General features: G+C 33.4%; 1 protein-coding gene and 1 long non-coding RNA gene across 4 annotated transcripts; one reads left to right on the top strand and one right to left on the bottom strand.

Annotated features, from left to right (window-relative positions):
* Positions 1-327: 327 nt before the first annotated feature.
* LOC130658023 (sodium channel protein 60E-like) lies at positions 328-19,672 on the bottom strand. 2 transcript variants are annotated; one of them, XM_057461047.1, is made up of 21 exons: positions 18,844-19,672; positions 16,555-16,682; positions 16,126-16,206; positions 15,653-15,781; positions 15,308-15,399; positions 14,779-15,028; positions 13,964-14,108; positions 13,273-13,410; positions 12,706-13,089; positions 12,315-12,503; positions 11,004-11,363; positions 10,319-10,525; positions 10,104-10,170; positions 9,625-10,019; positions 9,338-9,511; positions 9,159-9,260; positions 8,197-8,475; positions 7,878-7,931; positions 7,513-7,758; positions 6,961-7,231; positions 328-2,250 (listed from the first exon to the last, which is right to left on the bottom strand). In XM_057461047.1, the coding sequence occupies exons 1-21, from the start codon at positions 19,246-19,248 to the stop codon at positions 1,034-1,036; spliced, it is 5,313 nt and encodes a 1,770-aa protein (XP_057317030.1). In that variant the 5' UTR covers positions 19,249-19,672; the 3' UTR covers positions 328-1,033. The 2 variants fall into 2 exon arrangements, with proteins under 2 accessions (XP_057317030.1, XP_057317031.1); XM_057461048.1 differs by lacking the exon at positions 328-2,250 and adding an exon at positions 4,322-6,165 and having other exon boundaries at positions 18,844-19,650.
* Positions 19,673-20,790: 1,118 nt separating this feature from the next.
* Positions 20,791-22,114, top strand: LOC130658026 (uncharacterized). Of its 2 annotated transcripts, none has more exons than XR_008985261.1 (2): positions 20,791-21,214; positions 21,674-22,114. It is a non-coding gene; the product is annotated as an uncharacterized LOC130658026 (long non-coding RNA). The 2 variants fall into 2 exon arrangements; XR_008985262.1 differs by having other exon boundaries at positions 20,791-21,508.
* The last annotated feature ends 2,294 nt before the right edge of the window (positions 22,115-24,408 follow it).

Here is a 24,408-nt window from a genome sequence, read left to right as displayed (position 1 = left end):
GGGTCCATACGAAAGAGAGTTTTAATTTCCCATCTGAAAGTGCTCCATGTTTTTGTAGCGGACGGCCAGAAATCTTGTTTAAAGACAAAAACAAAAGGCGAAAACAATGGAAATTTTAGGATATTAAATTTGGGGATATTTTCTAATACGTCTCTACCGTCCCACCAGGGTTCACAACCAGTTTGCTCCGTCTCTTCCAAAGTGATTCTGTGGTTTCAATTCAGTTTTTTTTTCACTCCTATCAAATACTTTAAATATCTTCGTAAAATTAACAATTGTGCGAAAATAAATTTAGCACAATTTTTTTTATAATAAAAAGGAGTTAAATCGGTTAATATCATTTTTTCATTCTCTCATCTGTCCATGTGGTTACAAAGTAATTATTGAAATTTTACTTGTACAAGGGGTAGGGTGGAGGGGAAAGGGGAAGAAGGAAGGGTCATTTTCAATATACGTGTTACGACCTAGGTAGACATTCTAAAAGTTAGATTTTTACAAAACATTTTATCGAGTTCAGCTGGTACAGCTCATGTTATAGGCGCACGATTTATAAAGCTATATCCACGTGTCACTAGCTTTGGCGGAATTCATATGAAGCTGATAATTTATGTTTGACAAAAACAGTTTTTTTATCATGACAACAAAGATTAAGCCTGCAATTTACAAAATTAAATATAAAAATAGATTCTTATTTTTTAATGTTTTTACATATTATATATATACCTTTTTTTTTCGTTGATATATTTCAATTTTGTGACTGTGGCGTTTTGTGTTTTATAGTTCTGTGTGCTCTCTCTCTGTTATATTGAAAAATGTAAACTTTCTGTTCAAAATCTCATTTTATGATTTTACGGCTTTTCTATTTATGGCATTGCCATAACAGAATGTAAGCTTATGTTTCCAAGCTTTAAGTGATTTGCACGATGCTAAAGAAATATAACGCAATGCATGTTATCGTGTCTTGTCGTATTCTAACGTATCAAATCGATTTACCCACTTTCATAGTCACCAGGGCACCCAAAAAGTAAACGATTTAAAGGAACGGTGTTTCCACGATATCATCTTCATCTCCCATGTAGTATTCACCAGACGAGTCGTCGTTAGTTTGTGGCGGGAGCAACTTTTCACGTTCCTTTTCTTTTTCCATTTCCTCTTTTAACCTTTGTTCTTCCATACGTTTGCGTTTTGATTCTAACATAACCTTGAAGAGCGCTTCGATTTGTTTAAACTTTCGATGTAGTTGTATGTTGTTACTTTGTGCGGTGGAATTTATGAACGATTCAATATGACCGTTTAATAAATACCAACGGAAAACGCGTTGGATCGTTTCTGCGGCATGTTTTTCGATTTTAAGGCGCTCATCTGTCGTAGCTATCGTGTTTTCTTTGAACCGCTGTGGAAATTTTACTTTGTACTTTGCGTTCACTTTCTTCATAATCTCATTCGTGTGCTCACTCTCCACACATTTATCGTCACCTATGATGTGTTTTATCAGCGTCATCAACAAATCTAAACAATGAATTTTATACCCGTCTTTCATCGGTATGTTCTGCTCTTCCAGGTACCAGTAATTCGGGTTCGGGATGCGAAACGGTGGTTCAAGCGCGTTAAGGAACGACGATGTCTCCTGATATCGGATGAATTGCGTAGCTTTCGGATCGTATAACTGCCAGACATCGTAGTAAGCCTCGATATCGTCTTCTGTAATTCCAGCCTCGTCTTGAGATTGTGCTTGATTAAAATTTTCCAATATCACTGCTATGTACATGTTTATTATAATCAAAACAATTAACATGATATACGAAACGAAAAAAAGAACTGCCACTATTTGATTTCCACAGTCCCCTTGGGTAATTCCATTCCCAATAGGCAAGTTTGGATCGCAATTAGGCGGTTGAACCATAGCACCATCCAACACAGCGTTCCAGCCTGCAGCTGTTGCGATTCGAAACAACACGCACATACTGCTTCCAAAGGTTTGGAAGTTTACGACAGGTGTTATCGCTCCATTCATTTTCAATCTTCCAAATATCGACATGCCCATGACCGAATAGATGAATAAAATCAAAAAAAGTAATGTACCCACATTGCTCAATGCTGGTGCAGATTTCAAAATAGTAAACAAAAGCTGACGGATTCCTTTTGCAGCTTCGAAAAATCGAAGAAGACGACCCAAGCGAAACACTCGAATAACTCGAAATAAACCAGGTGATAAACCGATTTTAATCTCCATTTGTGTCAGGATGATATCTAGAAAACAACGTAAATATTATCATCTTACAATCAAAATCCTCTTTTGGCGCCCCTTTTGATAGCCGTAGTAGAAATTGTAGAGTTCTAAACCAATCATAGAACATTATAACGGCACGAAGTTTGTGATTTATTGTGTCAATAAAATTGATTTTATGCATTAACATACACGCTTTCTTTAAGAACAATAAGAACACGCGCTTCAGACTTTGTCAAAATATAAGAACAATTTCAGGTCTGAATCATTGTTTTTAAAACTGAGCAAGGCGAGTCTAAATTTTGCCCTTAAATAAGAACAATCCAGAATGTATATTCTCTCTCAAGCTAATGATTGTTCTTGGTCGTTTTTTTTCTTTCTCGATTGTTTATGAACACAATTATAAGGACCAATAGCAACAAAAAAACTTTTTTATTTAAACCTAAATTTTGAGAAATTTGAGAAAAAAGTAAGCCATGCTAAAATTTGACTAGGTCGGATTGTACTGATTCTTATGAAAGAGTGTGTAGTGAAAAGTTTTTGAAATTTCATTTTTAGAAGTTTTTTTTTGTCCTGCGAGTAAGTTCAACAAGTTCTTCTATAAAGCGGCCATAATTTTAATCCTGGTTGTGTTGTAGTCAAACACGAAAACCTATTTGAGATGATGAAAATATTCAAAGAAAGCTTTTCCTAAAATATCCATGTTTTCTTCCCTATCCATTTGCTTACACCCTCTGGAGTACGCGATTTTTCAATTTAAGAATAAAATCGTGAAAAAATTTCCTCTAAAATATTCCCCCTCAAACAGCCGTCACACAGATTTGCATGGTCTAGTTGACTGTACCATATTAGACTTTGATGGCTCAAAGGGTTTTAAGGTCTGGAACAAATATACAGCCTTAAATAAACTTCTGTGGTAGTCTGTTTGGTTTAAAGTACACCAGAGTGTGTTTTCATTGTTTTTGAATCGATTTGACTTCCAATCGAATAGCAGTGTAAATATTATTTTAGGATTTTAAAATTTAGATTTTCGTTAAATAAATCTGAAAATTGAATCTGAAAACGTTTATTCCATCTAAAAATTTTAAGTCCACATTGACGGATAATTCACATCACCGTCAAGTGCCTTACAGGAATTAATTTTTGCGAATTTTGCGAATAGCGAGTTACCCAATAGTTTTTGGTGAAACTAATTACTGCGAAACTGACCCAAAACTCGTGAAATTCGCGAAAATTAATTCCCTTGAAAAATTAATTCCCTTAAGAAAAATGAGAAACAGTTGTTGAAATGGCTTTTTTTAATTTCTATGTGTTGGGTTCTCTAAATCCAATCTTTATCTGAATAGCAAACACATGCAAAACTAAGAAGTGGCCAAAATACCTATGAGTGTGTTTTGGAGAAAAAAGTTTGTGTGTTGGATTCACTGCTCACAAACACTATCCGAGAGCAAAGGTTCGTGATACAAGTACTCATAAAATTAGGTACAAAGCGACCTTGAGAGCCAAAAACGCCCCACCCCAGTAGGCCTGACCCCCAAAATGGGGTTGCTTTTAAAGAACGTGTACAAGCCGAAGAGTGTACTTCATTACATGACAGCTAAAATAATTTTGTTGGCTTAAGTTTTATGTAGGCCATTTATTATTACTATTATTTTAAGTGTAATTTTAAATGTTATATTTTTTTATACTGTAATATTGATTCGTTATTTTTTTGTTTTATATCTTTTTAAACTTTATTTTTATTACGAAAGTAGAACTTATTCACTACAGCTTTCAACAAGTCTAATATATCCAACAAAATTGCATTCCCGAGTCAAACATTTATTCGTCAAAAAAAGACGCTGGTTTGCTCTTGAAAGCAAAATTGTTTTATTATACTTGTTTTAAGTGGGTTTGTGTGACCCCTCTGCAATTTGTTGCACAGCCTGTGTTACAGACTGTGTTCTGACTTCTTCTTCCTAATTTATTTTTAAATAAAATATAATGCAATCCCCCCCCCCCCCCCCCCTTCTCTCCCCCCTCTTGAAAGACCAGCGTAAGTTTGAATTTTAACTTCAGAAGAGATTTAGGATCGTCAGAAATAACACAGCAGGATGCTTTGACTTAACTACATTAAATTTATAATATATAAAAAAATTACAACTTAAAAAGCAGTTATGACGTAATAAATAAATACAAGATTAATATTTATTTTTTTAGTCAGGGGTATATGAAAGTTTTGCGTATTTAAGCTTTAATTTTAAAAGGTTTTTCTTCTTTGTTTGATCATGTTTAAATTACACGTTTATCACGACGTTTTCTTAGGTCGAAGCTACTTTTTAAAAAGTGGATTTTTACACGAAGTATCAAAAAGCAGCAGGCCCGCTTACTGCGCGAGGCGACTTTCCTATGTTAAGAGGTTTCTTTTGTATCTGAATATTGTTTTTGAAATATCAAAAACAATATCCAGTCTTATTTCGCTCGCTTTAAATCGATGATAACGAGTTTTCCTTTCTAAAAAAATCGATAGTTTTAAGTACGGCAATTACATTACAGCACTTTTATTTTACCACTTCGTATCTTATCGAGTAGTATCGTACCATCCTCGTAAAATGTATTTGGGATAACCCGAAAATTCTAACTGTTGTTATGTGTTTTCTTTTCTTTTCTTTTTTTTCTGAAAAAATGGTGTTCTCTTTTTTGTTGCTGCAAGTTTGGTATTAGCTGTTTTAAGTTGATTTATTTTATCGTGCAAATATCGAGTTACGCTTCCGACGTCTCGGCTACCTGTTGAGGAGGTTCCGTGTTAGATTCACCTTTTTCATGCTCTCCTTCGCTCTCCCCTCCTTCTTCATCTTCTGATTCACTCTCTGAATCAGCATCTGGGTTATTTCTTTGTGTTTTCCACATCACCGTAACTAACTGTTCAATCTTCGATAAATTTTTTTCGCGTGCTCTTAAACTCATGTTTCGAGAATTCGCGATGAGCGCAATTTCGTCCATTAGTAAATGTCTTCGGAAAACACGCTGGATTCGCCTTGCGGCTGAGTTTTCCGTTTTTAGGCGCTCGCGTGTTGTCTCTATAGCAATTTCTTTGGTTCTTTGTGGGAATATAGTTCGGTATTTTTCCTCCACCTTCTTTAAAACGCTCTCTAAATCTTTGCTCTCACCTCCAGCTGCATCTCCCAGCGCTCTCTTAATCAATGCAGTCATAATATCGAGACAATGACAGCGATGTCGTTCTTTTATGGAGATATCACCCTCTTCTAAGAACCAATAGTTTGGTTTTGGCACCCTTAACGGGCCATCTAGTGCATCTATAAAATCTGGTAACTGGCTGTATTTTATAAATTGTGTTGCTTTGGGATCAAATTCTTCCCAGGCTACATAAAACGCCTCTAAATCGTCTTCTGTAATTCCAGCCTCGTCTTGAGATTGTGCTTGATTGAAGTTTTCTAATATAACTGCTATGTACATATTTATGATAATCAAAACAATCAGAATGATATACGAAACAAAAAACAAGACTGCAATTAGCTCATGGCCACAATTTCCCGAAGTCACAGTGGCCCCTATGTCTAAATTCGGGTCACATTTCGGTGGCTGAACCATTGCTGAGTCCAAAACGCCGTTCCAACCGGCAGCCGTGGATATTCTAAATAGTAAACACATGCTGCTTCCAAAAGTCTCGAAGTTAACCACTTGGTTTATATAACCTTGGTGTTTTAGTCGTCCAAAAATGCTCATAGCCATAATGGCGTATATAAATGTTATCAAAAACAATAAGGTGCCGATATTGCTTAATGCAGGTGCCGATTTTACAATAGTAAACAAAAGTTTGCGAATTCCTTTTGCGCCTTCGAAGAAACGGAGCAGTCTTCCCAAGCGGAAAACACGGACGACGCGAAATAAACCAGGTGAAATAATGAAATCTTGTTCGTACCAATCCATAATTATAACTGAAACGAGGAAATATAAAAAAGATTTGTTAGTGGTATAAGGATTGTTTCATTTTATGGACAAATACTAGAAAAAATCAAATCTTAGAATTTTTTATTGAAGTGCTGAGTTAAACGATTTTCTCCGCGTTCTTGTGCAGTCGTAAGAGAAAATCAATACCCTCGTTCCCAGCCCCTTTATCAAAAAGACAAAAATTCCTAGGAACGAAGGTATGTAAACAAAAAACAAAGAGAAAAAAGTGCATCGGGTTTCCTACCTGTGTGCATGTTCTGGATATTTTCCACATCGTTATTGTACGTGCAACGTGCGTTATCGTGCTTTATCGTGCAACTAATGTGCGTGCGTGCATATGTGCGTGCTGTTGGTCCTCTTATCCATCTCCACGGGGTGTTTGTTTATACGTAACAAATCCGTGTAGCGGAACTTATAGTAACTCTCCTGCGACGTGTTCTTTGTATCATGTCACAGTTTTTAGTTAACCTCAAAGTTACACTCTAATTTAATTTACGTGTTTAAACTTATGTGTTATACATATATTTGTGCATATTAATAGTTAGAAAGCTTTCTTTAAATTTAATATGAACAAATTTGACCTTTTGCGGTGCAACAAATAGCCAGACAAAAATAAGCTGACCCTTAACCTAGTCCCCAGGACTTGTAAGACCTTTTTACATTTTTGATGAAAGTCCGTCCAAATAAACACCTTACAAACACTGGGGACGAGATTGGCTCTCTCCAAAGACTTGTTAAATATTTGCGAAATAAAAAAGTAAAACGAAAAAAAAAAAACTTACCAGCTATAGAAAAAACAACAATTACAAAATCGAACACGTTCATGCCGTATTTAAAATATTCCAGTCTCATAGCGGTCAGTCGAACCACTGCTTCGATGGTGAAGATACCGGTGAACAAGTAATTTAAATATTCTAATGCTAATGTCACTTCGTCAGATTGTCTATCATGTTGGATCATCATCGTTAACATGTTAAGGAGGATAACAGACATAATGAAAAATTCAAAGTATTTTGTGTGAATAAAGTCGAATAATGCTGCTCTCCATTTTGCCTAAAAATAATAAAGCAAATTAAAAAATGGGGGTAGAAAAATTAAATTAAATTCAAAATGGCGGTAAAAACGATTATAAAATACGCAAGTGTTAGACAACAATTTTTTCTGAGTACAGTGTACACTACATTAAAAAATCACATATATTTATTCTTCAAAAAACACAGATTTATTAGGTGTCTATCTACGTTCAGCATTCAATTTCACTCCGTACTCAATTTTATTCCGTACAAAGTTTTTTGCTCTTTATGAGTCTACAAAATCTCAAAAAGAATACACACCTTTGGTCTTGTCAATCTTCTTGATGGTTTTTTTAACGAAGCAGCCTTGAGAGTATTTATCCAGTTGCGTTGGCCAGGTGTCAGGAAAATTCCAACACCATCTTCGTATTGTTGTTTCAAACGGTTAAAATTATCAATGATAACACCAATAAATAAATTCAAAATAAAAAATGCTCCGAGTATGATAAAAACGACGAAAAAGATCTGGCTTTCAAACGCTTCCTGGTAACCAGGTTGCTTTTCTACCTAAAAATTAAAAAAATTATCAACTAGTAATAACGGTACAAACGCAAAGGTAAATTGTATAGAAAACTCTGCAATCAATATGTTTTGGACGAGATTGGACAGATAAGAATAAAGTTTACCCCTCGGATATCTTGTGCGTCAGCCATTGCTTCAAACCATCCTTCCAACGTGGCCTAAAATTGCATAATAAAAACAACGCAAATTATACCTAATCGATCTTTTTTGACGACTTGACGGTTAACGATGTCGACGTAAATAAGATGGTAATATTTTTATCTGTTTTTTTTGTTGACACGAAAACAATGTCGATAAGGTGTTGATGTTGTCGTCGTAAATTTTGTAGAATAAAATTTATCGATAAACGCACTTTCGCGCCGGAATTGCTGCGGACAAGAATGAGATAAAAAGTGTTCCTAAAAAAATATGTTGGTCGCTTACCGTTTGGAAGAGCGCAAGAAATCCATTGATGGAAGTGTCAAAATTAATGTTCTTGTTGATCCAGGTGTAATTTAGTGCTTGGTTTGTTTCATTGAGACAATCAGCTTTTGTGTCAATCACTGATAAATTCAATTTATTGCCGTTAGCATCAATGCAATACCAGAATTGTCCACCGAATAAATTGTATCCCATGATACTGAAGATTAACCAGAATACCACGCAAACGAGCAATACATTGGCGATGGATGGGATTGAATACAATAATGCATTCACGACAACCTGAAACGTACGAAGTCTTCTCTTTAATAATAGCCGTCGTCTGTCTGTCTGTGTGGCCGCGAAAGCAGTGTCCCGTAACGGAAACACGAAATTTTTAAAATGCGCATCAATACCAAATGCAATATATTTTTATCCACTTTGTTGCGACTGGTAAATTTAAAGGACGAGCGAACGCGACGGGCAACCCCGTGGATTTTTCTACGGGTTCATTTATATTATAATGCCCGTATACGTCTGTCTGTCTGTCTGTCTGTCTGTCTGTCTGTCTGTCACGCAAATTGTAGCTTAGCTGCGCAAGTAGCGAGACGCACGCGATGCGGTATAAAAAGGACGGCGAGCCTGAGGATTATTCCACAAGCTAACGACTATCTTTATTAGTAGTCGTATACTAATATGTCAGAAAAAAATCGTGCTACGAGCACACGAAATATAAAATATGATATTCCGTTAAAGGACGGGTAATCACATGGATTTCTCCACGGGCTAATTACCAGTTGTTAAAATATACTAGATAACATTTCGGATTTATTATCGCCAGGTTAAAGGTTATAAAACAGTTATTCCGCTCTCTTCCCTAGGATATATTTTTTATGACACATCAAAACATTTAAGTAAAATAATGAAGTAATTTTAAAAAAATTCAAGAACATATCACAAAAATATTTCTAATTTATTAACCATACCTTCATTCCTTCAAATCTTGATATGGCTCTTAACGGTCTCAAGCCTCTTAGTGAACGCAATGCTTTTAAATTTTTTGGACCAAACAAGGAGGAGAGTGATATCTAAAAGTAATTCAAAGTGCTGAGTCGTTCGGCGCGACAAGAATAGAAATATTTTCAAAATGGCGCGAAACACTTACGACAACTATAAAGACATCCAATAAATTCCAGAAATTTGTGAAATATTTTACAAAACCAAGTGCAAAGAGCTTGATAAGAAATTCTAACGTGAATACAACTGCAAAGAAGTAGTTGCAGTAATAGAGAAACGCTTCCAAATTCGGACGGTTTGGTAAATCTATGTCTTCAAAAACCTAAAAAAGAAATAAAAATAATCTAAAAAGATTATAAATGCTATTGTCCAGTTCAAGGAACTTACATGAGGGTTTTTTAATTTTATTTGTAAAGACAAAACGACTTGACTTACCAAAGTTAAACTGCTAAACGCTATAAGAAATAAAATGATTCCTTCAAAATATTTATGTTCAATAAGTTGTTTAGTGTAAAATCTTGCATTGTGCCAAGAACGACGCAGAGGTGAATTTAGGTAACTCGTGTAACAACAACTGCATTTGTAGCAAATAGTGCACAAGCAATCATCAACATATGTCTTTTCACGCTGTATTTCTATTTCTACGGAAGACGAAGAATTACGGCCAATTTGCGTTTTTCCAGGCGCAAAAGCTTCTGTAGTGACAGAGATCGGTATTTCTGTGTCTACGGACGAACGACGTTTTAAAATATCTCCATTTGGTGTAATTCCATTTTGTATTGAAGGTTCTGTTCTGTAGCTTGATTTGATATCACTTCCATTTTGATCAACTAAAGAGAAAGTATGTGAAAAAGAAATGTGAAGAAAAAGAAAAAGAAGAACAAGAAAAAGAAAAAGAAGAAGAAGAAACTCACCTTCTGACATTTTTCTTTTATTACCGTTACCATCAAGTATTAAAGTATCGCCGTTATATTCCACGTGCTAAAAAAGTAACAAACAAAATTTCCATTAAATGACTATCAAATTATTCAATATTTTTTAACCAAGGGAAAACGCATGGCAGTATCCATAAAACTTTCACCAAACGCTTCAAACTTCTTCATTTCTTTTTAAAAACAAAATTGATTACCATAATTTCAGGTGGCGGTACATCATCCGCAGCGTTTGATGCTACTATTGTATTATCCTTGTTCTTTTTTTTATTTTTCTTCTTAACCCATTCCATTAATCTCTTCAATCTGCTTTGTTTAGGTTTCTCAGAATCTCCATCATTTCCACCATTTAGCGCATCTCCACCAAATGAACTCAACAACAACGCAAGGAATAAATTAAGGACCTGAAAAAATGGTCAACAAAGTATTTATTTAAGTAACTATTTTATCAAGAAATGTGGTCTGGAAGACTGGAGTCTTATTTCCTTGAAAGATAATATAAATAGACATCTCCTTAAGATCTTTAAGAGTTTATAACCCGACACTTTAAGACGTAACACACAGCACGGTTGATCTGTAACGAGATTAATTATTTGCGAGCTTAATTTTCGCAACTTTTCTTCTTCTTCGAAAAAATAAAAAAGCATTATTGTCGCAAATAAATATCCGTGAAAGTTTTACTAAACTTTAAATATTTTAAATAATTATTATATATATTATATTAACATATATATTATATTAATATACAACTGTTTGTTCTTTCTGCAACTCTCTTGAAAATTTTTATCATTGTCTACGATTCGCAAAAAATCAATCTTTGCAAAAAAAATTCACGTCGTACCCATTCGCGAAAATTAATCTCGTTAAATAAAATCAACTTACCACCCATCTCCCAATCACAAAGACAAAGAATATAAAAAATATTGATCCGATGTTTGTTTTTGCCAGTAAATCCCATTGCGGTTCGATCCATTTTCCACATAAAATACGAAATATCATCATGAAGGAGTTTCCGAAATTGCTAAAGTTGTATCGTGGAAATAGCTTTGCACCAGCTTTTATTGGAGCGTAGTCCGTCGGTTTATAATATTTCCCGAACAACTGCATTCCAACGACAGAAAAGATGTATATGATCAAACCTAGAATAACTGTGACGTTTCCAAGTGCACCCATGCTACTCGCAATTGTGCTCAAAAGTTGACCCATTGTTTTCCAGGATTGTGCAAGTTTCAACACTCTCATCTATATGCAAGAAATAATTTTTGATACAGATTTTTAAGATTTATATATTTTTTCAGTCTTTATTTATACCCATACAGTGATAGGATATTTTGATTTTAGCAAACTCACTGTAGAAGGATAGACATTTTCTGTTCTCCTAGAATGGCCATAGTCGGATTTGATATGTTTTTACTTGTATTTTCTGGTAGTACTGCAGATTTATTTCACGAAATAGCAAATGCAATACATTTCTATCCACTTTGTTTTGATGGGCTATTATCCGTAGGATTTTAAACACAGGCGAGCCTTCATTTTTCACGGGTTATAGTCTTTATAAAGATAGCTGTATTCTGTTTAATCTGGTTGCGGAACAGCTTTATTTTGAACCATCGGAGTAATTAAATTACTTATGTTAACAGACACACAAAAATGCACAAAATGTTGATGATGTAACAGTTGCTAATAACCGAAATACAAAGTCGAATACGAAAACATGGATTAGCTCTTAGGGAAGCTGGTCTAAGTTTAGAGAGAAAAAAGAAAACAACAATACACTTCAGGTGAACTAAATCCTTACAAAAAATAATTTTTAATCATATAATTAACACGGAATAACATGCTTTCTCGTATCATTTGTAATGTTGACAAAATTGCACTCACTAAGTTCGAGCAATTTTGTCAACATCACAGATAAATCCCAAATAGCTCTCTAAACCATATTATTACTATACAAATTGTGCTAAAGCGCAACATAACAGTAAACTCAAAAATCTAATCACACTCATCTCTTTCTAATTACTTATTATAATGTGTGTTAAGAAAAAGCAGCGTTACAATGCTTTCAGTTTTTTTTCATGATTTACCAATTATAAAGCAGTAGGTAGAAGAACTAGCTAGTTTCATAGGACACCTAGTAAACTGGCTCAACCAATCAAATGCAAGCATTAAAGTAGTAAACCAATAGTAACTTACCAATCTGAATACTTTCAACACACTGAGCTGATTCCCTTTAACTGCACCTGTCCTTGACAACAAAATATCCACTATGCTCACCATTACGAGGAAACCGTCAAAGACATTCCATTTGTTTCTCACATAACCACGCGGCGTGAATGCTAACAGTTTGACACACATTTCAAGGATAAATGTGCCAGTAAATACCTATAAAATGCAACCATTTTAGGAGTATCTTTTAAAGCGTTTGTAATACAACGTGGTGGAGGTCTAAAATTCAGGATAACTAGTTCTTTACTCAAAACTGAAGTGCGGATGCTGTACTTCTTTCTTGCACCCAACCCAGGGTTGTGAAATGGAAAACCTTTTAACTTTAATATAATATAAAATTTATAATTAAATAACTTACGTAGTTCATGATCTCCAAAATTTTCTCTAATGTCTTTGACATGCCATAATGTTCAATTGCCATGAGAATGGTGTTTAACATGATACAAGCAATTATGAAACCTTCAAACGGAGAACTGGACACAATTCTGAAGAAAAAATATTGCATTTTCGCCCTGCATGTCGGATTCTCGCCAGGTTCGGGTGGCATAAATTTGTCATCGTCTGGAGTTTTTGGTTTCTTCTTCTTCTTCGGCGATTCCTCTTGGACCGTGTAGCGTTTTTCCCCGTCGTTTATTTCTTCAACTGGTGAAGGGCCGTGAAGAAACTCCACGCAATTGTCACCATCGAAAGAATATGTTGATGCTGAACGCCTTATGTTGGCAGCCTTTTCGCGCTCGAAATCCTAAAAAAAACAATAAATTTTTAACCAAAAGTCATGGGTTAAAAACATAGTTAAGGCATCGATCGTAGATTAATGTCTCTTTTTGTAACGCCTCGTCAAAGTAGCTGTTTCATGGAGTTAGACATTTCAACTACTCGTTAAATTTTCTTACAAGTTTAATGTTACTTAAAACGGACAACTTACTTCATCTGGGCAGCCATTAACCTCCATTTCATAGGAAGCGCTAACGACGGCAAGTACAAGATTAAGTAGATAAAATGGACCAAGAAATACGGCCAGTAGAAAATAGATCATGTAGATTTCTCCCATGGCAGCCAGTACCTATAGGAAACAGGTGTAGCTTATATAGACATGTCAGAAACTGTGTAAATTCATCAACAATGGTTGGTTACAGCGAATAGGAAGTAGTTTGATTTGATTTGATGTTCAGGCGCATCACAGGAGCGTATGTCTGGGTGCTGGTGATTTCAATATACCTTATCGGACAAAAGTGACTAACATTTTTGGAAGTGACTAAAATGTTGACTAATAATTTTGTCCCATTTTCTGTTTTTCACTAATGGTCTTCGTAAATGTGGTTTTCTTTGCTTGAAAATTGTCCTTTTAAACCTTACGCGCACAGTGAAAAGAGCTTTTATCCTTATATTATGTAGTCTGAGAAATTTTTAAAAAAGGATAAAATTGTTATTTAGAGAAAATTATTAGTCTGACGAAAGTTTTTCAAAGGTGACTAAAATTTTGTCCGATTTTTTTTGTCCGAAAATGTAGGCGAATTTTTTTGATTTAAATCTATGGTAAAAAAACGGGGTGTAAAATCTAAACGTCAGAGTTTCTGCTTTGCGAGTTATTCCACAAGTTAAAATGGTTAACTTACGCTGTTATAAACACTTTCCCAATAATCAAGAGTACACACTTGTAGCGATGTGAGCAAAGCGCTCAAAAAGTTATCATAATTTACGTATCCTTGGTTGGGGTTCTCACCGATACCCGGTGTACACGTATAACCACTGGGACAGTTCCTAAAAGAAAAAAAAATGCTGCTAATGAAAATCTCAAAGTATGTCAAGTTAAGTATATAAGGACAGGTTGTTTTCAAATGCACAAAAATTGAGATACTGGAAGCGTTATATTTCTGTTATGGAAGATGATTTTGTTACAGAATTATTTCTCGATATTTCTATAGCTTTTTCTATAGAAATATCGAAAATCTCTGAATGAAATTTGCTCCTGTTTAATAAGAAGATATGACCTGCAAGTTTTCTTAAATTTTTTAGTTGGTTGAGCTGTTAATTTGGATTGCTAATCTTATTGCATAAAAGGAGATAAATTCATTAAATAAAAACGAATTATCAAAACTTTAAAGAATCTGAATTAAGAACGTGAAAATCTTTTATGGTTCAAGTGAATAATCCCTATTGGCTACGTTGGTAACCATTGGCAAAAAAGTAAACAGATCCACGAGTTTAATAATTAATATCCTATAACAAGATTCAGCACATACAATCCGAGAGTGCAGCAATGCACAGCTAGCGTATAAGACTATGACATTTCATTAGTTAAGGGAAAAACAGAAAAATTGCTCCCTCCCATCCATCGCCTCGTTATTTTCTTTGTATTATATTGTCAAGAAAGACAAATCTCGGATTAGTCACATATTAGTGCAACGGATTCCAATTGCTAAAAACATACCAAGCTGTGGACGCGTTCCCACATATCACTTCCTGTCCCTCATGCAGGAGAATGTTTCCAGGCTTACTGTAGTAACTTTCGTGAAACACTGAATAATTAGCATGATTCCTGACGCATCTTGAACGCAGTTTGCCAGGGAAAAGCTGCAAACCGATTAAAGCGAAGATTGATATAAAAAATAAAGTTAGTATAAGAACATCCGTCATCATCTTCATCGATTTTAACAGCGTGTTCACCATGGCTTTCAAACCTATAAAAATACGGGAGGATGAGTTTATACACCCAAGCATACGTGTTTTTCTCATGAGAGAAGAAACGATATAAAAGCATTTGATGTTTTGTAGTTAAAGATTCTTAAACATGTTGGGAACATTCTATAATTTTTTATGTAACGAAAGATGGCCGAATATCCCGGATTTGTATTTTAATGAAACAGATTTGTTTTTCCACACCGGTTTAGGCTTAAACCAAACGTTACAATAGATTTGTGCTAAAAACATTAATCAGGAAAAGAAAGACTACTACACACCTTTTACAGTGGATATAGTTTTTAATGCTCTCAAAACCCTAAACGTTCTTATACCACTCAAATCACTGACTGCAGGATGCATGGTAACATACCTACAAAAAAATAAACAAACACATTCCAATTTTATCAGATAACAGTGATGATAATTGTACAAAGAATTCGACAGATCAACTCTGACAAGAGTTAAATAACAATTTATTTTTCTGGGGAGGTGCATAATTATATCCATTAGGAGTTGCACCAGATATACTTAAAAGAATGTCAATATCCTCAGTCCATACTCCTTCTCTGGATGTGCAAAACAAATTCTACTAAATCAAATGTGCACAATCTCAAAACTCTTACCCTAATATTACGACGATAAAGTCTAACCAATTCCAAGCATTGCGGAGATAAGAATACTTATGGAGAATAAAACCTTTAGCTAAAATTTTGACGATCATCTCCATAGTATAAATAGCTGCAAATATGTATCTAAAAATAGAAGAGATAAGTGAACAAACGAAAATGGTGAATTCAACAAATAACAATCAGCCCTTTTTCTCTGCCAATTATCGTTAGGTGGAGTTGTTATGGAGAATTCCCACTCTGTATTTAGAATTTCGTTTTTACTTTCTGATCTGTGCAGTCGCAAAAAAGAAGCCCTAGGATTGAAGTTGGGAAATTTCTGATTTTACAAATAAAGAATGTATTATACTCGCAACCTTAGTTGAACATTTTTCAGATAAGGAATCTATTCTTGTTGTTTTCTTAGAAATAAAAAATCTCAAGACCAACTATTTTTATTCTGGATGTAGAGTGATGAAAATTATACATACTCTGATATTTCTGGAGGATTCTGTAGTGCCATGAACACACAATTCGTTACAATGGTGAGCAGAATACCTATTTCAAAGTATCTGAATGAAGAGTTAAGGGAAACAAGTACTCAATAAAAAGACAAAAATCTCTCAAAAGACCTGTTATTTAAAAAGTAGAAAACAACAAAGCCTTCTAGTTTTTTTATTTAGCGCTTCCGTATCTTTTTTACCAGACTGCGTAAGTAATACAGTCAACAATGGGATTTTGAAATGCATATATTGCATCGTTTTTGATTGATGGTAGGCACAGGGGTAGACAATATATAATTTCCTCAGAAGCGATTTTGCATCCTAAGAGTCTGGTACATGATGTATAAAAATAGTTAGTGACATGTAGCGTAAGCACGAAACACATAGAAATGGTATAAAAACATCATGAAAAGATACTGATGAGTAAATATATATATGTTAATTCTTCGTAGTACATTCTGCGTGCCAAAGAGAAACAAAGATTTTTCTTTACAAAATCGAAACACAACTTGTTTCCCAAGTTTGTTTGCAACCACCACAAACGTCTAGAAAGAAAAATTACAGTTAGAAAGCAGCAAAATTTAGTCTTCCAGGGTATTCAAATTTCATAGGTGGTTGTTGTACCTGATTGACTAGTTGTCAATCCAACATTTGTTACCGTCAAAGGCAAAGAAGAGTTGTTTCTTAATTTGTAGAAACCAGTAAGGCACAATATTTTGAGACCTCAAATGTTTCCATTTTACCAGGAGTGGTTTTCTCTTAAAGTTATTGGAAGTGAATTTAAAAAATTCTGTGATTTTGTGATAAAAAAAAACGTTTGCGTTTATCCTTTCATCAAGGAAATGTGAATTTAGGCATAAGGCAAAACACGAAAATTAGTCGCAACTTCGTTGCCAGGACTATTTGCTTCTCAACGGTTCTGTGCTTTTTTATAGTTCTATGGAAGAGATTGAACAAGTCCACGCCGGAATAACTAACATGACTACATAATTTTGGGAAAGCGAGTGTTTCAGACTTCGACATAATGGATATTGGTATAAATTTGCTAGCAAAATGGGCATTTTTGGTTGTTCCAGTTTTTTTGTTTTCTTGAACTTTGATTTTCAGATTTTATTCTATTTTTTTATTGCGGTCCTCACGTTCATTTCTTTTTTCTGTATCCTTTGCTAGTGGACAAAAAGCGGGACAAACCAGTACGTATGACCTTAGAGTTCCCAGAAATGTAAAAAAAGAATTTACTAATTAATTAAATATTCAGTAAAACATGTTTTTTGACGTACTTTTTGATTACATCAGATCAAAAAAATTGCTGGCGACAGTAAATAAACGACAAACCTAATCTATTATTTCATTCAAAACTACATTTCTGGAAATGTTTATCTCGTCGGGAATTATATGTTATAAATTTGACTTTATCTTCTTTTTATATTAGATTAGATTTAAGTTTTTCACACGTGTTAAAACTCGCATTTTTCAGGGAGAATGTCTTCTTCTTTTTTTTTCTACTCGTGTATTGTGAATTATTGAAATCGCTTTATCTGAGAAGTGATAATCGTTAAAATTTAATGGAAGTATAGAAGAGAGGAGAATATAAAAAGTGAGGGAGATGAAAAATTCAGCATGGCTCGTCGTTTTTTTCTAGTCTATTCTGTGTAATTTGCGGAACAAAGTTTGGTCTGATGTTTAAAGAATAATGGTCAGAAGTGTGATTGGTCAGGTTTTTCTTATCCCCCTTTCATCACTTATCCCACGGTCAAAACTTATGAAACAGAAAATCTAATGTTATTTATATTTTAAGCTATTTCAGTCTTTTTAAAGGTTTCAACCACTCTTTATATTTCGTGCCACCAAAAAAAGCGCACTTTTAGTTTGTGTAATCGAGCAAGAATGTATTGTTTATTATTAAATACTTCAGCAGAAAATATAATTTAAGTTTAGGGAAAAATAAATATTTGCGGTTTTAGTTTTAAAATATAAATAAGAGCCTCTTACGAAATTTAGGATAACTCAAAGTTTTTCTCATCGCATTAATAAAATTCTCCAGATGCTATGCATGTAAAAAATCTTAAAAGCACGCTGTGGTCACATCTACTCAGAATTTTCAAATTCTTTTACCAATACTTATAAAAATCTTCAAGGTAAATCATATATATGGGCCGTTACTATTAGCCTGATTTCACGAAGTATTCTCACATATAAAAAGTCATGTAAAATGTGTAGAAATTATCTAGAAATATTTAAAAATTAATTCGTGTTCTTAAGCGTGATAACATAAAAGTGTCGCAAGCTTGACTCGTGACGTCACGATAATAACTTTTTTCTCACGCTAACTTATCCGAAACGACTTAAGAATCATTTTTTAGCGTGATTCTAAAATTAAATTTAAATGTTCAAGGGAACATTTAAGAAAAATAACATTGTTAAAAGCTGAAGAACAAATCATGGTATTAATGTCCACAATATTTTTACTTTTAAAACTAACAATTTTGGAACTCTGTCAAGCAGTTTTCTTGAAAATAATTGATTTTCTCACAAAGAAAAGTGTTGATTTTTTATAAAAGGCGAGAAACTAAATATGCAAATAAAAATAACATAATTAGAAATTAAAACAAAACAAAGCAACATTAACAAACAAACGAACAATACATAATCAGAAAACAGGTCACAAAATTATAAAAATAGAAGAAAATAAACCAGTTAACTCACATTATCTTGTCCACTGTCAGCATCTTTTAGAGGTTGTCCCAACATGCATTTTGGTACGCTCATAAAATCGTCATCTTCATCACTCTCACCATAATCGCCTTCGCCATATTCTTCAGTACTATCATAATCTTCAATATGTTCTTGATCATCTCTTCCAGTTTCATCACCTTCATCTACAAAAGAGCCATTACGAGCCCTACTACGTGACCTAGACGCACCCCTGCTATCTGGGGGACGCGGGCTTTTGCTTCTTGAACGGTTATGTAAATTTCTACCCCAAAGTCCTGGATCCATATTTGCTTCGCTCTCAATAAGCCGTTGTCGATTATGTCTTCTCCCTTTACGATCATCTGCATATTTTTCTTTTTCTCTATCTTTTGTCGCTTTAGCAACATTATAAAACATTATGGCTCATGTGAATTGAGTTCCCAGTGCGCGATTGAATAATGAATATGAATAAAATGAATATGTCAGAACAGGTTGCTTACCGATTCGCTATTCCAGCATTGAATAAAATCAATATTTTATGTTTTCTAAGTATATACATACATATATCAACTTTCCTAACTATATTGTGCCCTACTGTGACGTCTATATAAATAGATTGTATCGATTTCTTTCTCTCTCTCTTTCTTTTAACCTGAATAGGTAATTGTACTGGAAAATAACTTCTCCTTTATTCAGCTAACGCAAACCATGCAACTTCCCCTTTATGTATTTATGTATTTATTTATTCATTTATTTATCTATATATGTATATATATTCCATGTGAAAATTAATTAATTTTTCCAGTCAGAGTTTTATAAAAGTCATACAGATAAGGTTTCTATGATAGACACATATGTGACGTAGCTTTATAAGTTGTCTATATGACGCGAAGAAGCATAAATCAGTTAAATTATAACAGCGGTTTATATAAACAACTATTTTAGATAATTCGATGAAATAAATTTATACATATAACTGATACAAACATATGCCATTGTTTTGAGCAATAACTTAAAAATGCGTAAGATATTCTAGCGGTTGTATAAGTTATGTCCTATTTTGTTCTTCTTGTAACTTCTATATTACCAGCTATGTTTTATCACAAAAATATTCTTGTAAACAAGAAATAAAAACTCATAATTTTATCTTCGCTTTATATTAGATTTAAATCGCACGCCTTCTACGTCCAACCAACCCTTGAACTTCGTAGCAAAACAACAATGGCCATATCATTTTTAAAACGCTCTTAAAAACCACTTAGCTTTACTGGCATGAACAAACCGAGTGTATTTTCTAGAGTTTCCTTCAACTCTTAATTAAATACAATTTTTTGTACAAAAGTACGTTTTTCCCTGAATGCAGGTGTTTTCTTGTCTTTTCTCTTAATACTTTTAAATGAAAAGAAAAAAAAACGTTTATCTGAAAAAAAAAACTCGACGAATATGATTTTTACTCACCTAAATGAGTACATGTAGAAATATAAAATTTTAAAGTATTTTTTCATGTTTTTTTTAAATACACGCGCATTATTTATATTAAATTTTATTTTAGTTCACAAGGTAGCTAGAGATGAAAAAAGTAAAACTATAAATAGTATAGAAAACATATATTTTAAAATGGAATCGACTTATCGTTGGTTATTATGTTTCATTTTTATATCAATTAAATGTATCAAGTATGTTGGCAAAAGAATATATACAGAAACGGATGTTCTTATTTTTTCAGCCTAAAATTGTTCTCATTTTATTCTTTTTTATTTTTAGAAATCTTTTATTCATGTTACTGCATATTACATTTTTTTTACAATTCGCAAGTATACATTTTTTCACTTTCTGTCTTGTTATTCTAGAAAAAAATAGAAAATTAGCTAAACTTAGTCTCGCATTGGAATATATTTTTTTTCTTAATTTTAATCTGCTTTTCTTCTCGCATCCTTTTTGTTTCCATTTTAGAAAGAAATTACTTTTGCAATAGGGGAAATCAATTAAAAGTTAAAAATACGAAGTTTCTAAAAAGTATTTTTTATTTTTATTTTAGAAGAACAACAAACAAGCAAAAACGGTTTTAGTTTTAAAGCACGTTTTTATATTGTTCCTCCAATTTGGTACTTGCCGTAATATGATCCGTGAAAATGGTAACCAAGGATTAGTGGAAAAACATTAAGAAATTAAGTTAATGTCACTGTACGATTCAAGACAAATACCCGATTGAATCCAGATTGAAAAGTTCCAGTCTTATCATATATACTTTGCAGGTAAAAAAAATGAAGTTGTTAAAAAGGTTGTTTAAAATCTTAGCAATCTAATGAGTTACAAGACTGCGCAAAGAACCTGATGATTGCACGATTTCGTGTGAATGAGTAGAACGACTCAAATACTTTAAGTAAGTAATAATTTATGATATAATATGTGATAATTATCAATTCGACAACCATCAATAGTTTATTATTGTCACGCTAATTACACTATTCTTGATGAAAATAGAATCAACTCTTTATATATTGCCTCGGTTTCCAACAGAGATCAAATGTGATGTAATTCATTAAATTGTTGTGGCTGGTCGTTTTTGCTGAAACTTTCAAACTGTTTATTTTTGTAAAGATCTTAAAAAGAAAAAAAAGCTGCTAAGCTTCAAAGAAAATAAATGGAATTGGGAATGGAGTATGCACTGGAATTGGTATGTGCACTGCTTCTAGACTGTATATAAATTTTTACCCCTATTAATCCTAAGAACCTTAAACTAACAAATTATACATCTGGTCAGTTATGTTTATTTGGTAATTTTAATTATTTATTTAGCTATATGATTATTTACCCAAGGTAGCCTCCTCATATCTTACAGGTACTGTGTACACACTTTCGAAGTTTTTGGCATGATTCAGTCTCCGGCACTGGAAATAAACGCTTTGCCACAAGTTTGTTGGAAATTTGGTTTCATGTTATGCTCAATCTTTAATATTAAAGGTGTTTACAGCCTAAGAAATCGATAATACTAATGTTGTTTTTACAAGAAAACTCCTTATTGTTAAATCTCTATAATAATAGCCGTCGAGTGTTTGCCACACAAGCTGATTTCGCGCTAAAGATTCACGAAATAACGATGCACAGATGATGCACGTTTGCTACTGTTTCTAACACATCATACTACAACATAAATTAACGTTATTTGCAGAAAGTAAATAGATAAATCAAAAATTATATATAAATAAACTTAGAACTTGTATTTTTTTAGTTTTGTCAAATTATTAGTTCAATGGTTTTAATAAAGTAAATTGTTGACAAAGACATGCATTTTCCTTTTGAATCTATTATCAGGCAGATAGCTAGAGTCCCGAAATTGATTGTGGATAAACAGTTCTTATTTTTCTTACGAAGCATTTTTGGGAATGAAGGAAGAAAAAACTATCAGGAGAAAAAAGCGGTTTAAATTAAATGACAAACTTTGAAGAATTAAACATGGCTAGGAAAATAAAGTGTGTAAGGCTGTTACATCCGTGAGCTAGTCATGACAAAGTGTGGCTGCATCTTATTTGCCTGACGCTTTATAGGAGAATGGGTGTTAAACAGACTACCCTGGGTGAATCAAACTAAAAAATAAATAACAAGCAAATGAGATAAATACCAGAACGGTATACTTTTGCCAACTTTCAGAAAATGAGAGTTAACACACATTTTTGCATCTATTAAATTTGCAATTCTTCGTCGACTACAACAGAACTCCATTTTGAAGATGGCAATCATATTAAAACACAGAACCAACACCCAGTTAAAATCCATACAATAAAATCATAATTACAAAAGATGTAATAAAAATCACGGACCTTTAAATTATATGCGAGAATATGTTTATTTTGTTTGCAGGGCGAGACCAGAAACACGATAAAATATTAATAACATAGTTGGCTCGAAAAGAAACTCTCACATTTCCCTCGATAAGAATTAGAGTCTATAGAGAGAGAGAGGCCTAAACAGATGAATCTTAAGCAAACAAACAATCAAACAAACAGCCAACAAACAAAAGAAATAAACAAAAACAAGTAAACAAAGAAAACAAACATATAATTAAAAAGCAAACAGACAAATAAATAAATAAAAAAACAAAATAAAAAACCATCATAAACAAACACGAAGCCAGTGTTAGAAGGTCAGATAAAGAACACAACATTGTCGTCACATCACAATAAAATTTGATCACCTACGAGGATCACGGCACACAACACTGTCAAAATGCTACACGTCATTCAAATCAAAAAATGAATTTCTAAGGTGTAAAACTCCCAAGTAATAATTTGTTTGTCATTAGTCAGCAGAGAGTATCGTTAGAGAAGACAAAATTTTAAGAGTTTTATTAACCGATCGAGCAAGGAGGAGTTCTTTCTTATGAAAATATTGCTCGTAATCAAAATAAACTTTACTGTGAAAAAAAATGCAATTTGAGTACTTTAAACAAGTTGGATAAATTTGATTCTAAGTGGATGTGGTGACATAGAACTTTATTATTTTCTCATTCAAAAATGCCATTTTCCTCCCACGGTCAAAATCACATAAAAATAGAAATAAATTACAAGTTGAAGCCATCTTTGCTTATTTTGCTGCAACTTATTTTCGACATGTCTCATGGAATCTTCCGCGAAGGTAACGGAGATAGGGGCCGGCGTTTGTCGAAAAAGTCCGTATATCGTAACGAAAATTATTTGTCCCGGTTCCTTAAGTCATGTATATATAACTTAATTATTTTTTAAGGTACATATTGTATGCTGAAGAGCCATTGTTTTTATATGTTAATCCCACGTATTTATTTTTTAAGGAATTTTTATTACTATCCCGAGATTAAATTTGGAACCATAACCTTGCCTAAATAATAAATTGGAGTGCGTATTGTCAATATTAGAACACGTTTCTTTAATAAAATCTAGCTTATAAGAACGTGGAGGCTCAGGTTTTTCTCCAGAATTAAGAACATTGTAAGAATTAAGCACCCTGAAATTCTTTATTACTAACTAACTAATCACAATCTCCTTTCCAGGGCATTTTGCCTGGTTGATAAGTTGATAGCGACGATATTGGCCACTCCGTAATAACGGCTCAGGGGCCACAAGACCCTGGGGACGAGGTTGAACTAATCAAGCATTTACGTTTTCACAATGACATAACTTTAACATTATCTATCCTTTCCCAACGTTCAACATATTCCTGATCAATATTCGTAATTTTGACCAGGAAAAATTGGCGAAAAAAGTGTAAGAATGCAACCTGCGCTCTGAAAGCGATGCAAGAAGGGGCAACATACACCAAAGTAATTTTTGTTTTCAATGGTTCTCTTGTCACGCAAAAGCTGTGCCAGATACAGTTCCGTTATCTTAAAAAGTCAGATTACAAACAGAAAGTTTTGAAGGGAGTACAAATAAGAAAAAAATTGCACGACTCACTGAAAGTACACGAATAAAGTGGTTACATTGGTTACAACAAGATCATGATTCAAACAAAAAGAAATTAAATGAAGATTATAATAAATTCTTAACAAAACAAATCTTAGCTTAATCTAAATTAAAACTTGCAGCCCGTTGTATATTTTTA

The sequence above is a fragment of the Hydractinia symbiolongicarpus genome, chromosome 9, assembly GCF_029227915.1.
Source record: "Hydractinia symbiolongicarpus strain clone_291-10 chromosome 9, HSymV2.1, whole genome shotgun sequence".
Classification (NCBI taxonomy): domain Eukaryota; kingdom Metazoa; phylum Cnidaria; class Hydrozoa; order Anthoathecata; family Hydractiniidae; genus Hydractinia; species Hydractinia symbiolongicarpus.
The sequence above is the reverse complement of the archived record's forward strand: the minus strand, read 5'-3'. Positions and strand labels throughout refer to the sequence as shown.